The sequence below is a fragment of the Populus nigra genome, chromosome 12, assembly GCF_951802175.1.
Source record: "Populus nigra chromosome 12, ddPopNigr1.1, whole genome shotgun sequence".
NCBI lineage: Eukaryota > Viridiplantae > Streptophyta > Magnoliopsida > Malpighiales > Salicaceae > Populus > Populus nigra.
Window position 1 is genome coordinate 5,909,966 of NC_084863.1, and position 18,898 is coordinate 5,928,863.

The 18,898-nt window shown below is 31.8% G+C and overlaps 2 protein-coding genes across 2 annotated transcripts; both read left to right on the forward strand.

Annotated features, from left to right (window-relative positions):
- The first annotated feature begins 1,180 nt into the window (after nucleotides 1-1,180).
- On the forward strand, nucleotides 1,181-4,218 carry LOC133670094 (glycine-rich protein A3). Its single transcript, XM_062090551.1, has 3 exons — nucleotides 1,181-1,340; nucleotides 2,603-2,942; nucleotides 3,758-4,218. Exons 2-3 carry the CDS (start codon nucleotides 2,612-2,614, stop codon nucleotides 4,003-4,005), a joined length of 579 nt encoding a protein of 192 aa, XP_061946535.1. The 5' UTR covers nucleotides 1,181-1,340; nucleotides 2,603-2,611; the 3' UTR covers nucleotides 4,006-4,218.
- Nucleotides 4,219-13,993: 9,775 nt separating this feature from the next.
- Nucleotides 13,994-18,427, forward strand: LOC133669948 (uncharacterized). The gene is made up of 3 exons (XM_062090280.1): nucleotides 13,994-14,439; nucleotides 16,491-17,158; nucleotides 17,583-18,427. Exons 2-3 carry the CDS (start codon nucleotides 16,551-16,553, stop codon nucleotides 18,262-18,264), a joined length of 1,290 nt encoding a protein of 429 aa, XP_061946264.1. The 5' UTR covers nucleotides 13,994-14,439; nucleotides 16,491-16,550; the 3' UTR covers nucleotides 18,265-18,427.
- Nucleotides 18,428-18,898: the final 471 nt, after the last annotated feature.

Below are 18,898 nucleotides of genomic sequence, written 5' to 3' on the forward strand. Positions count from 1 at the left end.
ATAATGTAAAAGTTATATCTTGACATTATACTATCCAAGTAAAATTCAACGTTTTTAATGGTAACATTAGCAATTATTTTATAAATAATTATATATAAATTTAATATGCTTGTTTTATTTAAGATTTCTCATGATTATTCAATGAGAATAAAATATTTTATTTTTTTTTATCGTGAAGTGTTTATACAATTTTCTCTCAGATTAATTATTTTTTGTTTTCACATTAAGTGCATACTTTTTATTAAGAAGAGTTATGGATAAAAAAATAATTAGGTAAACACTATTTATTGACTGACTGAAATAAAAATAATCAGAGAAGGCAATTAAGCTAGTGAATTAAATAAGCCAAATACCAACTCCTCTAATTACTTTAATTAATAGAAAGATATGGTCGAGGAAGGGTGTCTTAATAGGAGACCCAATTAATAAATTTGGTGGTTGAGAAATCACTATGTGGGGACCATACGAGATTTGCCCTGATTTTATTTTTAAATTTTGTTTTTTAAAATATTTTTTATTAAAAAATATATTAAAATAATATATTTTTATTTTTTTTAAAATTATTTTTATAAGAGCACATTCAAATAATATTAAAATATATAAAAATAAATAAATAAATTTAAACCCACCGCCAAACACGCATTAAACGTGGAGTGTCCACTTCGTATGCGTGTCGGTTATATATATGGTTGTGTGTTTCTATCCATCATAAGAAAATAAAATACGAAAGCATAGACGGAGACACCGAGTAGACGCGTAGGAGCCAAGCAACGAGTACTATTTAATTAATAATTATACTTAACCGATAAGATATATCTCATTTATTTCCACTCTTTTTTTAAAAACAAATTTGTTAATTTGCCCCCTTTTTAAATAATTTGATCAATTGAACCCATTCAGATAAATAAATACATAAAAAATCAAGTTCACCCTGATAAACAAAAATATTTATTTTAAAATTCTAAAAAATAATCGCTCTGACAATTAGTTTGCTCTCCCATCTCCACATGAAAAATTAAAGAATCCCACCTCGGCTTACTACACTGATTCGATGAAATTCGGGTATTGGACTCAATAGAATGTAAGCGAAAAGAAGGGATTGGATTGATCAAATATTTACAAAGGGATCAAATTGAAAAATGTAGAAAACAATAGGAATGAAAGTTGAGGCAAAGTTTATCCTGATCTGTGATGAGGAACGCGCTTCGATGTACTCAGAAACAGGATATAGACACCTCGTAAATGACAATGCAGCTCAATCTATAAACAGAAGAGAAAAAAATCCCGGGCTTTCTCATCTCATAAACTGCAAAGAGAAGAGAAAGGAAAACAAATATCTGGTGAGTACCCTTTATTGTTTCTCCTTTCTTTTTGTGATTTGCTATTTTTTTGGTTTATTTTCAGTTGCTTAAAGTTCATGATATGTTTCTTGGATTTTCTTTCCTCTTTTTTGTTTGTTTTCTTGAATTGTGATTTTCTTTATTATATTACGTTTAATTGGTAGAGTTTACAATTTTCTTTGATGGGTTCGGTCCAATTTTCTCTCTTTTTGCACTTTTTACTGTGCTTGGGTGATGATCTTGTCGTGAATTGTGATTTCATGGCCATGCATGTGCTTGTGATTACAAGGGAATATCTTTTCTTTTAAAGAAAAGAATATCATCTGGGAGATGTGACTGTATTCCTGTTATTGTTGATTTTCTTGCCATGCATACAAACAGATGATGATATTTGGCAAGCCTGATATGCGAAGCGTGAGCAAAGATTAATTAGAATGGTTAGAGATATCACCTTAGCTTAGAACATGCATGATCTGTTTGTATAACATAGATGGACCCCTTTCGTTTGTTCATACTCCTTGGATCTAATTATTTTACTAATTTAAATAGCATGCCACCTATTGAATAATGATATTGGAGAGCTTTCATCTTTGAAGTTATTCGCCAGTTAACAATCTTATTTCCAATTCATTATGTCTGGCTTGAATGTGTTTTTGTAAGCATTTTCGTGTTTTAATTATATAGGTTTGAGTTATGGTTCTAATATACCATTCTTAACATGATTGAATGACTACAGTTTCAAGGTCTGAAACTAGACCTGAAATTTCAGTTCCTTGACTCAGATTTCAGCAAACTTTAGTGAAAGTGGGTGGAAAGAGCATAAAGGGCAACTGGTTAAACCTAATCTCTTTCAGTTTGACAACTTGCCTTGAGGGAGAGGGAACAGGATGGGCCTTTACTGCTTTTTTGTCCTTTATGCTCTAATTGTGTGTATGAACATTGAGATGTTAGAACGGTGAAATTTGTCAATGGTTGAGAAAATTAAGGAAAGGCTTAGGACCTCCAGGAGATGGAAAAGAATGGGCCTTTACTCTTTTTTTTGTCCTGTATGCTCTAATTGTGTGTATGAACATTGGGATGTAAGAACGGTGAAATTTGTCAAAGGTTGAGAAACTTAAGGAAAGGCTTAGGACCTCCAGCGTTTTGAATTGAGTGATTAAATTTCTACATTTTCCTCCCTTCTTGAGGAGTTTTGTTGATTCATTCATAGCAATTCCTTTTTTAGAAGTGTCTTGACAGACTATTCCTTTTAATTTCTGTAGCACTAGAAAATGGGAGGTGGCAAGGACAATTCTGACAAAGAGTCTACAGACAAGGGACTGTTTTCAAATCTTGCTGGCTATGCTGGTGGACATTACCCTCCAAGCGCACCATACCCTCCACATGGTTATCCACAACAGGGCTACCCACCTTCAGGCTACCCTCCCCCTGGCGGCTACCCACCTTCAGGCTACCCTCCCCCAGGAGGATACCCACCAGCAGGTTACCCTCCCCCTGGCGGTTACCCTCCCCCTGGCGGTTACCCACCCCCTGGCGGCTACCCTCCTCCTGGTGCTTACCCTCCAGCTGGTTACCCTGGCCCATCTGCTTCACATTATTCAGGTATCTTTGGTGATCTTTATACTTAATTTCCTCGAGGCAGTTTTTTTTTTTAAAAAAAAAATTGGTGTGTTAATGACATGGTAGTTGAGTCTAATGTTGATAGGAATTTATGGTTTCTTACCTTTACTCATGGAGGATCTTTATGGTCCTAGGCTCCTTGCTGTATGAGTGAAGGGGGAATGGTTGAGAGATTCTGTCTTTACTCTATGTCTTTTATCCTAAATTTCATCTTTACAACCACCAATATATCTCGTGGTGAATATATCTTCCTTGTAAACACATTAAGAGTTATGTGCATGTGCGCGCTGTTTACACCTGCATTTGCAAGTGCATCTGTTTAATTAATTAGACTTTTCCTGTTATCTTAGATGGAAGCTATATAATTATGTGTAATAGAAATGCCTGAATAATCGAGGGACAGCTTGACTGGGGTGTTTGTGGTTGCTCAATTTCTTTGTCGTAAGCGTAGTTTATAATGCATCTCTACAGAGGTTGATAATTCTATATATAAAGAAAAGTCTATGGGTCGACTAAAGAGTTCTCTGATTCAATAGCCTTTTAGGATTTTCTCTAGTTGGATTTGCTACCAATTGAAAGAAATTCTGTATTTTATTAGAAAGAGCATGTATTGACAGTAGTTGCAACATGTCTTGTACTTGCCAGGTCCTTGTCAACTATTGGTTTGAATGTTAGATTGATTGAATCATTTTTACCCCCTCAAACCTCAGAATAAGTAATGATGTGGCTTTTTATATAATGTGTGCTTACTTGCCACTCTGTTTATTTTCATTTTGGCTAACAAGTAACTATAACAGGGCATGGACCTGGAATGGGGACATTGTTAGCTGGAGGTGCTGCTGCTGCTGCAGTTGCTTACGGGGCCCACCAGATGTCCCATGGAGGTTCCCATGGCTATGGTCACGGAGGTTACCATGGCTATGGTCATGGAAAGTTTAAGCATGGCTATGGTCATGGAAAGTTTAAGCATGGCAAGTTTGGCAAGCGCTGGAAGCATGGCGGATTTGGAAAGCACAAGGGCAAATTCTTCAAGAGATGGAAGTGATTTCTTCCAAAGCAACCAGTCTGTCATATTACACTGGCTTCAGCTTTCTGGCATAACTGATTTGGCTCTTTGAGACTGATCTATTATTCTCGTAAAGAATTTACCCTCAGTTCGGGTGTTAATACAGTTCTGTCTCACTCCTATTATATAATAATTGCTCTGTATGGTGTTTCTGTGTATATAAAAATTAGCCTGACCTTCATTCCCCGTTTCTATTTCATGTTCATCTTCTTCTCTGCCTAGAATAAAAGGACATACTGTAATTGGAGAAATAAAATGACAGCCAATCATAAATGGGATGTGCAACAAGCAGGAAAAATCTTGAACACCTCATGCAATCCGACAATTCTATTCGTTGGATTTTTTGTCTTCCCTTTTTATATAGAAGAATTTCCTATCAGTATTCTATCTGTTTGGAATAACACAAAAGAGATGAGAATCCAAGACCAAGTTGAATATGAAAACAAGATCAAATGGATTGTGCAGAGGTGAAGATGGTGCCTCCTCCATTCCATGTGAGAGCTGTAGGAGGACAGTGTTCCTCCCTCAAAAGTTGTCCACCAACCCTAATGTGCATGGCATGGTTTGGTTGACCAAACAAGAGAAGGTCAAGGAAAATAAAATACCTGCTGGATGCTTTCTCCAATCAAACGCCCTCCTTAATATATATATATATATATATATATATATATGATAGCTTGAAAGCTTTGGTAGGAGGAATTTCTACTACTCATAAATTATTACCACTAAATAAGATAACCATTAATTCAAAGATAGATAATTTCTTGCCACTAGATTGTGTGTGTATCACAAATGGATATGAATATGAAAATGATGTTCATGTATGGCTATATCTCTATCTCATGAGATTTTATTTAGAAATCTATCTAAATGATATTATTACAGATATTCTAGTTCCACAAAAAAAATTTTAAGGATAAAAGATTTGTTTTTAACAACAATAAAAGTTTTAATTTGAACATTCAACATATGATTATTTTATAATTAATCTTCATAGTTTGATTTAGTTCGTTTTTGTTTGTGGTTTTTTTACCTTTTTATTGCCATAACTAATCATTTGATTAAATAATCAAAAATATATTCTAAGAAATATAGTTATTAAACACAACTTAGTACTCTCACGAGATCAAATATTTTAATGTTTTATGATTTTATCAATTTTAGCATTCAACAATTTTTTTTTACATAATTAAACTTTATGCTTTTTTTTTTCTTCTATGATGTTATCCTAATCATGTGCTCATAATCACAGGGCTAATGTATTCATGCATGTTGATTCATTTTTTTTTTTTAGTTTTTTCATTTAACATTGAATTATTTTATGATTGAGTTTCATTTCACTTTCAATTACTACTTCGATGATTTTATCCCAATCACGTGGATTTGAAATTGGGAATATTTTTATATCCAAAAATGCATCGGAATGGCTTAGGTATTTATTTATTTACTTGAATGAAAAGAAAAGGGACAAAAAAAAAAAAGAGGCCCGGTGACGATGCTAGTGTACAAAAGTAGTGATAGATGAGATGACGTGGTTGCATGTTCTCACGGGAAGAGTGGTTTAATAGATGGGGCCCATAAGCTCATGCATCCACATGCAAATTGAAGGCTGTCCACATCGCTTGAAATTTGCGGCCATTTTTGACCTCCAACATTTTCCATGTCTTCTCTTCTTTGGATCCATGATTTGGCCTTCAATCCAGTCATCACCTGTTCCTTCAATTAGGGCTTTTTTTTCACTCACATTTTCTCCACCAACAATCTCGTCCAATCTTTTCATTCTTCTTCTTTTTCTTTTTTTCATTTGCATTTGCCATCTCTCTTCATTAGTATAAGATATTTATAATTATACATAAGGGATGATCAAGACGTAAAAATTATCATTTTTAAGGTATTAATTGCTACTATTATGTTTATTGCAAAGTTAAAGCGATATATTTTCAGAATATAACAAAATATTAAAACTTATAAACAACAACTTCTATAAATTTATTAAGAAGTTATGTTTTATTTCTGATAAACATAAAGCTTGTAAAAAGAAATTAGAGAGAAAAGAAGATTGTTTCTAATTAATTTCTTTCAGTATCAAACTGGTATTTATAAATAAGATAACATCTTTTCAAATTAAGAGTTTAAAAAACAATTTTTTATTCAAATTATTTGAACAATTGGATAGGAGGTGTCATGTATAATTATTAAATTAATTAATTCTGAAAAATTAATTAACATAAATCAATTAATTTCAATTATTATTATTATTATTATTATTTATGTTACATAATGCCAAGTGTTATGCGTGTATATATAAAAACTATATTTTAACAACAATATGAATGAATTGAAAAGATAAAATTCAAAATTGAGACTTCCATCCTTCTTAGTTTGCAAGAATCATTGATCCATGATTAATTATTAGGATTTATTCTTGGTGAAATAAATGGATTTTTATATATAGGTGAGGAATCATACTTTTATTTTAGGTTGAGGGATATTTATATCATATAAAAATAAAAAAATTGTTTCCTTCTTCGGTTTTCTGAACTTAAATTCTGAAACCAACATCAAAGAAATAAAAATAAAAATACTAAGATGGATGCATCTTTAAAATACCAGTCTTATTGTGAAGCATAAACAAAAAGAAATGCCTAGACCTACGTAAAATTAATATTGTTCTAATTAAAAATAACAACATTGTTTTAATGTCTTTTATATATATATATATATATATCCATGATAATATGGCTGGGCAAAGATTTCTAAAAGAATTTGTTTTTTTTATTAACGTGAGTATTCGAGCTAACTTCTGTGTATCTTTATTAATTTTACAGACTTTAAAGTTAATGATTATATAAAACTCTGATGATTCTGAATTTTATAAAATTTAAATTAATAATTTTTAAAAAAACAGACTCAAAACCTAACGAGTAAAAACTACTTCTCCTCATATTTAAGAACTGTTTTTTCTCCTCAGATTTAAGAACTGTTTTTTTAGTTGTGCAGTGGGAAAGGTTACAAGAGTAGCTGATCGAATAATATATACCGTACACGAAATGCCAATACTGCCGTGTTGACTCACTTCATATGGGCTACGTTTTATTTATAATTTATTACCATTATGAACTGGAAAATGTACCTTATAAATATTACAGTCAATTCTAGCTTGCATGAGATAATTGGGATTTGATTTCCTTATAGATTATTTATTAATTAATCTCTCAATAACATTTCAATAGAATTTGTATTTCTATAACCAACTCTCCTAGATGGAGGCTCTAATGACATGATTGAACAAAATTCAATGGATTCGAATATTTTTTATTTTATTACGGAACGAAATACGCATTAAAGAAATTATTGTTTATGATAATAGTTATTTTTAAAATATTTTTTATTTAAAAATATATTAAGATAATAATTTTTTAAAATTTATTTTTTATATTAACATCTAAACCCATTAAAAAATTAATTTAAAGTATAAAAAAATTTAATTTTCTTTTAAATACATTCTTGAAACGCTAAAATAAACTTAAAATAAATATGAAAATGATGGGTCCCTCCCTTCCTTTCTCATCTATTTTGATTCTTAAAATTAAGCTTCTTGTTATTGACCGAATACGAACTAGTAAGGCTGCAAATTGGATTAAAATAAAATCTTTAAATTCCCATCCATAGAAAAATATCAGATCTTGAGTTCCTATTTCTTCACGAACGATGAAATAAAAAGCTATAAACCAACCATCTAGATGGTGGTCTAATGATAAAAACTTGGGATTAAAAGGTTTGTTCTCTTTGTTGTTTTAAGTTCAAGCCCTGTAGTTGCTCATATGATGGTCACTGGAAGCTTACATGATCGTTAACTTCAGGGCCTGTGGAATTAATCTAGGTGCGTTCAAGCTGACTCGGACACCCACATTAAAAAAAAAAAAAACTATAAACCGCCAAAGTCATTTCCTTCGTACACTGGATCATGAAAAAACAGAGGCATGCATGCTTTTGTGTCGTGGGTTGGGTGGCTTTAGACAACATTCTTTTGTCTTCTTTTATTGTTTTATTTTTCAAAGAAAAAGCAGATTCTTTTGCTTTTTTCATAGTAACAATTTCAAGAATATTTAAAAGTATGATAACGATTGTTTTGTATTTAAAAATATATTAAAATAATATTTTTTTTATTTTAAAAAAATTATTTTTAACATCAACACATCAAAATAATCTATAAACATAAAAAATATTAATTTAAAAATAAATAAATAAATTTATTTATTTTTAAATACATATCTTAAACGTAAAAACAAATTATATATCGATATGGAAAAAGTTATCTTCATTTTTTCCAACGTTGATGGTTTTGGAAAATCAAAATCCAAGTTCATACCTGCGCTTCTACATCTAATATTGTAGTATTGGTAGCCTACACAAAACTCCATCGAATAACGATTTAGTCTTGATGCATGAAGTTTATCCAAAAATATATTTACTATTAAACAATTACACTAGTTAAGTAAGTAGCCATTTGCTAAAATCTAGATAATCAACCATTATTAAAACTTTTGCATTAGTTTTACCCTTCAAATTAGATAATCATTTCATAGCATTTATATTTATTTTATTTTTTTATAATAAATAATAAAGAAAAAAGAAAAAAGACGAGGAAGCAAACTAACGAGCAAGGAAAAAAAAAGATCAAATAATATAATGAAAGATCATATAAATAAATAAAATAATAAATATGCATTATTTTTTCATGAATTAGAGATTCAAACAAAATTAAAAAAAATCATAGAAAGAGATTTTGTATATTAAAGAAAATAAAAAAATAATAATTAATCTTTCACCACAAATTTTTCAAATTAGAGATCCTCATTCTCTAATAAAGGAATGTAAAATATTCTTATATTTTATTTTTTTCAATTTGAAAATACCCCAACACTATATATTAGGACATGAGATAAACAAAATAATAATATATGAACCAACCCCAGAGAATACTAACATTAGCCAAACCTAGAAGGCACATGAAAATAAACCTAGAGACACACACACCCCTCTTCCTTACTCCACTTCATTCGACCGAATGTGTTAGCACATTGACCGCATGTACCACCACTGAATTTAAGTCCCGGTAATTTTTGTTCAATTTTAGACCTTGTTTGTTTTTTTTACGTTTTAAAAGTGTTTTTGAAAAAAATTAATTTTTTTTCTTCAAATTAATATTTTTTTAGTGTTTTCAAATCATTTTAATGTCAAAAATAATTTTTTTAAAAAAATATTATTTTGATGCATTTACGAGTGAAAAACATTTTGAAAATCAACTGTAACTACACTCTCAATCACCTCTAAGTAGCTCTGAAATGATATTTCAATGGTAAAAACAATATTTTTATTTATATATGTGTCTATATATATGTGCATTTACGCTTTTGCTTGATTTTTATAATATCTTGAGATGTTGGGATCCACATTGATGTGAGGCAACCCTAAAAGTAAAAAGCCATCAAAGATTTACCTTTTGAGGTAAAATAAAATTACTTACTTAAAATGTAATGATTTAATCTTGATGTGACATATATGTTTTTGTTCATTTAATTGACGTGTGTGAATTTGTCTTTTCTTTGGCATGATGATTGATTTGTATTTCTTTTATAACTCAAAATTGAGATAGGAATTGTAAATTCTAATTAGATCTTTTCTTAGATATCATATTAAGAGTAGATTATTTTGTATTGTGAATATTAAAGTTAGTATATATTTTTTTTTTTTGTGATGACCTATATTTTTTTCTTACCACTCAAAAATAAAATCATATTTAGGTTTTTCTTTAAATATCGCATTAAAGATAAATGATTTTGTATTGTAGATATTAACGTATCATTTATTTTTGTGTTGCCATTTTTCATTATATTTATTTTTGTATTCCTTTTTTTTTCTGTTATTGAATTGTATATTCCTCGCAAGTCAAAATCGATGTAGGAATTGTAAATTCTAATCAAGTTTTTTCTTAGATATCACATTAAATGTAAGCGAGTTTATATCCATGATTGTTATGCATAAATTTGTTTTTGTGTTAGTAGCACATCTGGACATAATAAGTGAATTTGGATTGGACTGATGCAATTCCACATAGGCCATCAAGAGTGAGAACGACCTCAAGGTCCATTTTGAACATAATAATAATAGGCCAAAGCCTAATTAATAATTGTTATCTTCTTGGATTCAACACTCGTACTTCAAAAGTAAGGATTAGACCCTATAATCAGGCTCAGGTCCCAAATCACTACCTTAGGTTATATAGTATTTTGCCATCACTAGCAAATTCATGTATATATTAGTTTAGGTAAACTCTTATCATATAAGCACAATAAAAATCCATTATCATTTAAAATGAACACAAAACAGCTTATTTTAGGTATAATATATAGGATGATTGTCATTCCCTCTAATACATAACTAGCTTTTTATCTAGAAATTTTAAAAACTAGTTAAGGTTTTTAATTGTCAGGTGACGATTTTTTTCTTCTTCAAATTCACCCTATCAATCCTAATTAGCTCATCAACATGTCCCTTGCGATGATATAGTAACCACAAATTTTTTTGGAAAGATTTAACACATTTTTTTTCATATTAATCAACAAAATTACTAAATATTAGAAATTTCTATTGTACCAAAAACGCCTTAATATTTTTAAAATCTCATATTTTGGATATAAAAGGTATTATATAATATTTTCAAATTTTAGATGATATGTGTAGTCTTCGTATTATAGTTTTTGTGAGAAAAAAATGATGAGTCTAATTATAAATACTATTGGATTTTTTAGTCAAATTACAAAGGAGAAGCACAAATTCAATGATTTTGCTTTTAATTAGAGGACCATTAATATATATATATATATATATATATATATATATATATATATATATGTATATAAACCGAAATATGAGGAGCTAAAACTCTTATTAGTAAATTTAATTAGATTATAGCTAAATATCACTCGACTATATATTTGATTGTGTTTAGTTAGTATCTCATGACAAAATAAATATATACAAAAATATATTTGATTGTAAAAATAAAAATGAGATATAAAATAAATCTATTTTTTAAATAATTTTAGAGTAAATATTATACTTTCAAAACAAGACAAGAAATTCAATGAAATATATTCTTCATATCTTTGTCTTTTATGTTCTAAGATAATAGCAAAACAATACTTTCAGTAACAATACAAACTGAGGCTTTTCGTATTTCATGGAACATCATCTATCACACAAGAAGCTCGGGATTCTAATAAGTTTCTAACTACACTTTATTGTTTGTTTTCCCCTAATAAGTTAACCACACAAGATTTCGGCAAAACTAGATTTTCAATTAGTGACAAACATCAAAAAAAAAAAAAAAACTACACAAGTTAAATTCCAAATAACATTATTATATTATTCTTAATAAGATTTTTATTTCACAAATATTGATATACACACATAATTATGTAGTTAACTTAGATCTCAATAATCATGTAAAAATATAAGAATAAGTAATAATATTTTTCCTCATTTATATTAATCCTGCTTGCTTTTGGAAGTTTTCATTACTGTTGTTCATATGAAATTATCATTAATGAGGTTCTAAAATATAAGATGCTTAGAAATAAAATTCATGTGTTGAATAATTAGTTAATCTCTTAGTTTAAATAATCTCATTCTTTCTAGTCATGGTGTATGATTTGTTTCTTCTAATATTGTCGCTCCTATTACTATCATCATTACACTACTAGTATTACAACCATTGTTATTAAACGCGGCTCCCGGTCAACCCGGTGGCTGGACCGGTCCAGGTTTAATAAAAGACTGGCTGGGGCAACAACCCAACCAAACCCAGACGACCCGGCGAGTCGACCCATGACCAGGGCGAACCTGGGTGAGACTCAGTGTTTTTTTTTTTAAATGTGAGATTTAAAACCTATTAGTATATATACTCTATGTTTCCAAGAAAAAAGTTATATTTTTTCAATGTGGGATAAAAAACCTTTTGGTTTAAATACTTCAACTTAAAATGATAACATGGTATCTTTTCAATGTGGGATTTGAAACCCTTTTGTATATATAATCTATGTTCCCATGAAAAAAGTTATGTTTTTTTAATGTGGGATTTGAAACTTTTTTGATTTAAATACTTCAATTTAAAAGGATAATATAGTATCTTTTCAATGTGGGATTTGAAGCCTTTTCGTATATATACTCTATGTTCCCATGAAAAACGTTATGTTTTTTCAATGTGGGATTTGAAACTTATTAATATATATACTCTATGTTTTTAAGAAAAAAGTTATGTTTTTTCAATGTAGGATTTGAAACCTATTAATATATAAGTTATGTTTTTTCAATATGGATAAAAAATATTTTTGGTTTAAATACTTTAACTTAAAAGGATAACACATTATCTTTTCAATGTGGGATTTGAAGTCCTTTCGCATATATACTCTCTGTTCCCATGAAAAACGTTATGTTTTTTCAATGTGGGATTTGAAACTTATTAGTATATATACTCTATGTTCCCAAGAAAGAAGTTATGTTTTTTCAATGTGGGATAAAAAAACTTTTTTTGTTTAAATACTTCAACTTAAAAGCTTATATAATATCTTTTTAATGTGGGATAAAAAACTTTTTAAAATATTCTTTTAAACTTCCTTGTTTACAATATATATAACCTATATTTATATGGATTTTTTCATATGAAATATTAAGACTTTTTTTTTAATTTTTTCTGGTTAACCCATGAAACCCAGAACCTGACTCCTTGACCGGATTACCCTCGGATCGGGTTTAATAAGTATGGTTACAACTACTCGCAACCCCATCACTCAACTAGAACTATATCCTCACCTTATTCTATCATCACTATTATCATAATCACCATCATTACAATTTTATCATTACCATATATCATTATTATTTTATAGCTGGCCAAGTGGAGAGGGCCATTAGATATGGGAAGAGTCCCTGAATTAACTATGATATACTCGTGAAAAACTCATAAAAAACTCCTTGCTAAGAGCTTATGCATTCTTGGGATTAGTCGAGCTCGACATGCTAATTCAATTTTTTTTATTTCATTATGCTTTATTTTTTATATTTTAACTTACCAAACAACATAATAAAAAATATATATAAAATGTTTTATGGTACTATTCTAAAACATTTTAAATAAATCAAATGCCTTCTACAGTAATAACTTATTAGAAAATGTTTCCTTCTAATAACTACTGTTGCTTCCAGCTATATTCACGACCCCCCCTTTCTTTCTTTTATTTTTTTATTAATAAAAAAACCATATTAATTTATGTACACATTAGTCCCGAACTTTCACCTGATTCTCAATTGAGTCCCCTAACCAAAAACAATTCCCGATTTAATTTCTTATCTATAAAGCATCTGCCGAAATAACTTTTATCATAAATTGTCCATATTTTTAGTTATTTTCCCATTATTTAATATAAATAATTTGTCTGTATCTTTAGGTTACACATTATTTTCTCTTATTTTCTTCTGCACTAGGTAGTATCGATTAGAAAAAAATAAGTTTTCAAACTTGATTAAATCAAGTTTTATATTCAAAATTTCAAGATATTAATTATTATGAAACATATTAAAGCGGCTTTAAGTGAATTTGAACAAGACAATAAATTTTTTTTTAGTATTTTAATATTTCTTTTGGTGGATGGGACCTAATTGGAAAATGTTTTTGTATAGGAATACAATTGAGAAATGGATAAACAGTTGAGGACAAATCTGTGCTATTTTCGTATCAATTAAAAAACTGGATATAAATCAAATTAATCTCAAAACTCACACTTGACCTCCCCCCTTCACTTGATAAGGACATATTAATGCAAACAAAAAAAAATTAATGCAAACAAAAATAGAAACCCCATTTTGCAAATCTCTCTCTTTCTTTGGATATATATATATATATATATATACAGAGAGAGAGAGAGAGAGGGAGGAGAGGGGGCAAGGAAATGAGAGTTGTACATGGTCTGTTACCTCGTGATCCGTGCAAAGTCTTTGTGAAATCCCAGACTGCCTTATTATTGTTGTTGTTCTTTGTCCCATTCCCATCCTAGTTGTTATTGTTTTTTTCTTTTTCTTTTTATCAACTGGACTTGGTCTAATAATAGTAATATAAAAAAAGTTACATTCTTGTTGGCTTTTTCGAGTGAGAGAGGAAAAAAGAGGAGAAGCCTTTTGGAAATAGAGAGAGAAAGGGAGCTTCTTTTTTTTCATAAAAATTTGGTCTTTTTGGATACAGGGTATTGTGGGATTCCTTTGAAAATTGTTTTTTTTGTGCGTCTCTGCTAATCCCGTTTTCATATACAGGTTTCTTGCTCAACTGGAGCTGTTTCAAGTAAGAATGTTCAGGTGGGTCTTTCTTCTTTTCTTTGTTGCATGTACTATCTGCTGTGCTACTTGCTATATACATGTTGTTATGGTTTGTGCTTTGTTTGTGTGTTTTTAGTTAGGGTAGCTCAGCTTTTCTATCTTTCCATGATCTTGTGTGTTTTACTTTGCTTAAGTACTTATGTGATGGTGCAAATTTTGGCCAGGTTAGTTGGGATTATGTTGGTGGGTTACCCAATTTTCCACTCATATTTGTCTCGAGTTTTCTATGTATAAGTTTACTGTTGATATAATCTAATGGGTTAGAATTACAGCAGTAAAGGAATTGAGTTAAGGTTTACATGCCAAGATTTGAATGTGTGAACTCAGCTTTTCATGGTTTTGGTTGAGGTTTATTTTTAAATTTTGAAGACCCTGAATCATGAAGTTGCAAATCCTGGTTTCTGCTCGCTCCCTCCCTCCTGTTTTCAAGGAGGCAGATGAGGAGAGCGTAGCAAATTGAATTTAATGTTCAAATGAGATTAGGTGCTGAGGATGCTCTGCTTTAGAAGTTCGATCATGATTTGTGAAATAAACCTTAGAAATACCTCAGGATCACTATTTGCACCAAAACATTATGACAAAGTGTGTCAATTGTATGTATTATGAGTTCAGCTATCCCATGCAACTCGTCAGACATGTTTTGTCTAGAATAAAATCCTACCTCATTCTTCAAGAGGCTATTTGCATACCGTAAAAACAGATGACAAATGTTATGCAGGATAAGCTTGCAAGTCTTTCGCTCCAACTTTTGGCATTTAGATTTGACGTTTTTATTGTCTCTGAAACTACTATGATCATGTGATGGTAGATTTTGAGGAAGCAGATTTTAGCTTGCTGATTCTGCATACAATAGCTGGAATATGAGTCTTGGAGCTTAGCAGGGTAAAATGTTGAGAACTCTTTAATGATCGGAAGATTTTGTGATCTTCCCATTGAAGCTAAATCTTAGTCAATATTTCACCAAGTTTAAGAAAATCTAATGTGGCACCAGCAATTGGCAGCTCTTCTCTCAGTTTTTGTTTTACAAGTGTGATTGGATTATATCAATTCCCTGGGGAATGATTTGGATTCCAACTGGATCATTGCCATTTATATGCTTGTCATCTTTCTCAAGTCTTTATGTGAATCAGATAAGAGCACAAAATAAAGCAGATAATGGGTCACACCATACATGGTGTTCTTCCATATGTTTGTATTTGTTGATTTAAGCTTGAAACTTCCAATGTAGGGCCGGCATGTTGCTTTACCTTGTCTGTTCTTTTTTTTTTTGCCGAATTAATCTAGTTTTGACAATTTAAAAGTACATGTGATAGTAGATGGAAATCCTAACTTTTTTGGATGTTTTGGATTAGTCTTGTTTGTTTGTAAATGTTTTTTTTATTTTTTTGGCCTACATTCATTATGTTTCTTTCCTGAGCTCCTTAGGCCTTTCTGATGAAAATCAAGCTTCAGGATAGCTTCTCGTGGTTGCTCTTTCTGGACTAATAGAATGAACATTAAAATATGAGAAGAATTGCATTAACCAGAAGACTTGAATATTCATTTACTCGCAAATTTAAAATCTGCTTCAATCTGAATATTTGATATTTCAGATCTATCATGGTTTGATCTTTTGGTTCCTTTATGCATTTGGGATCTTCCGTCCCTGGTTTTGAAGTAATAATTTTTTTGTCTTCTTGAATTGTCTATCCTTTTCCATGCATTTTAGCTTAGGCTTGGTAATCCCAAATGATGAGTGCCCATTCTTTTTTTTGTGACGTGTTAAGACTGTATTCCATGTAGCATATGGATTGTTGTCCTGCTCATTGAACATCAACAATTGACAAATTCCAGAATATTGAAAAATTCTTTTTGAGTAGCCGTATTGAGCTTGTAATAAGATATCTTTGTGCATGGCTGATAATATAAAATGCAGCACAGTAGAACTAAACTGTTCTTTAATAAAATGATAACATTCAATTATCTCCAGAATTGACTAACTGCATTTTATTCTCAGAATGAGATTGATTGTTACTTGTCTACTGTGACAGAATACCTGAACTGGCCATGCATAGAGCTTTTGATCCAATGGAGAAAAATTTGTGACCATAATGGATCCTCAGGCTTTCATCAGGTTGTCAATAGGCTCCCTTGGGCTGAGAATTTCTGGAACAACTTTAAATTCTGCACAATCTGGACTCCAGGCATTCTCTTCTCCGTGTTCATGTGAGATACGACTTCGAGGTTTCCCTGTGCAAACAATAGCGATCCCTTTGTTATCCTCACCTGAAGTGGCACCTGAAATTCACAGCATTGCCTCAATTTTTTATCTTGAAGAATCGGATCTGAAAGCATTACTGACACCTGGCTGTTTTTATGCTAATCAGGCATGTCTTGAGATTTCTGTTTTCACAGGGAGAAAGGGATCGCATTGTGGTGTTGGCATCAAAAGGCAGCAGATAGGAACATTTAAGCTGGAAGTAGGCCCTGAATGGGGTGAGGGGAAACCGGTGATTCTTTTTAGTGGCTGGATAGGTATTGGCAAAAACAAGAAGGAGAGTGGAAAACCTGGAGCTGAACTTCATTTGAGAGTGAAACTGGATCCTGATCCAAGATATGTGTTCCAGTTTGAAGATGTGACCACATCGAGTCCTCAGATTGTTCAGCTGCAGGGCTCAATCAAGCAGCCCATATTCAGTTGCAAATTTAGTCGAGACAGGTGATATGAATTATGTGGTCTCTTCTTACATAATGTTTGTCAATTGCTTATCTTGCATTTCCTAGATTGCTAAGATTTCCACATTCCTTTGGCTACAATGATTTTTGGAGCTGATTCTCAATTGAATATCTCCAGCCAGTACAACTTTGTATGTGCAGAGTCCATGTGCACTATAAAGAACTTGAGAGGGAAAAAGAGAGGGAAAAAAAAACAGAAGTAACTGCAGTTTCTCTTGTACCCTATTTGATTCCCGTGAAGCATTTAGGGAGCAGTTCTTTTCCATGATAACCGTCTCATTTTGCACTCTGGTTTGGTATTAGTTTCTTTGTAGTTTAGTGGTCCAACAACTTAACATGATGCACCTGCCATTGTTCTAATTATTAGGTCATCGTTAATGAAACTTTTGATGGTTATGAATTGACAGGGTAACCCAGGTAGATCCCTTGAGTACCTATTGGTCAACTTCCGATGATGGTGCTGATGTTGAAACAGAAAGAAGAGAACGGAAGGGGTGGAAGGTGAAGATACATGATCTTTCTGGCTCGGCTGTTGCGGCAACCTTCATAACAACTCCCTTTGTGCCAGCAACAGGTTGTGATTGGGTTGCTAGGTCCAACCCAGGAGCTTGGTTGATTGTTCGTCCAGATGCTTGCAGGCCTGACAGCTGGCAGCCATGGGGAAAGCTTGAGGCATGGCGTGAACGTGGCATCAGAGACTCCATTTGCTGCAGATTTCACCTCCTGTCTGAAGGCCAGGAAGGTGGTGAGGTTCTCATGTCTGAGATCCTCATCAGTGCTGAAAAGGGTGGGGAATTTTTCATAGACACTGACAGGCAGTTGCGAACTGCAGCAACTCCAATACCAAGCCCACAAAGTAGTGGAGATTTTTCAGGACTTAGTCCCATTGTTGGTGGTTTTATTATGAGCTGTCGAGTGCAGGGGGAAGGGAAGCACAACAAGCCATTGGTTCAGTTGGCCATGCGACATGTAACATGTGTGGAGGATGCTGCAATCTTTATGGCACTTGCAGCTGCAGTTGATCTTAGCATTGTAGCTTGCAGGCCTTTCCGTAGAAAGCTCAGAAAAGGGTTTCGCCATTCTTTTTGAAAAACACAAACTAAGGGGATTGGTTTTCATGAACAAAGAATGGCTCTATTTTACTCTCTTTTTTCTTTCATTGTTGTAAAATTGGAAATGTACAGGAACTCTTATTTACCTTTTCCTGAAATTGTCAACTCAATCATATGGTACAAGTTCAGCCACATGAAAACTGTGCCCAGGCTTCATTTTCGGGACTTAATGCTTATGAAAATAACTTGCTTTATGGGTTTTCAACTCTGTGGCGTCTTCGCCATTGAAAACCTTTTTTCAGGTTAGCTTGACACCATCTTTCTTTCAGGAAAATTGTCAAATGCATTCCCAGCTTGACCTCAGAAAAGGGATTAGTTTTTAGGGGGCATCACATTGTGGCTCTAGACAAGGGAAACGCAGGTTTGCAGATGTAGAAAATCTTTATGCCGACTGTCCACAAATATCACCACCGATTGGTTGCTCTGCCGTTTTAGTAGCCATAGTTGTAGCCGAATCAGCAGGTGGCGTAGAGCAATGTCTGTAGGGTGGTGGACTCCACCAACTACCTGGAAGCCCTTTTCTTTTCAGTAAAACAAAATGAAGAAAAGTCAGCTGCCTATTTTCTCAACCAAACTGAATTATGGCTTCAATTTTCCAATGCTTGTAACGA

What these genes read in the sequence shown, in the direction of transcription:
- LOC133669948 (XM_062090280.1), top strand. Translation starts at nt 16,551, where the DNA reads ATGGATCCTCAGGCTTTCATCAGGTTGTCAATAGGCTCCCTTGGGCTG. An exon ending in TGCAAATTTAGTCGAGACAG is followed by an intron (nt 17,159 to 17,582) that starts GTGATATGAATT and finishes ATGAATTGACAG; the next exon opens with GGTAACCCAGGTAGATCCCT.
- LOC133670094 (XM_062090551.1), top strand. Translation starts at nt 2,612, where the DNA reads ATGGGAGGTGGCAAGGACAATTCTGACAAAGAGTCTACAGACAAGGGA. An exon ending in ATCTGCTTCACATTATTCAG is followed by an intron (nt 2,943 to 3,757) that starts GTATCTTTGGTG and finishes TAACTATAACAG; the next exon opens with GGCATGGACCTGGAATGGGG.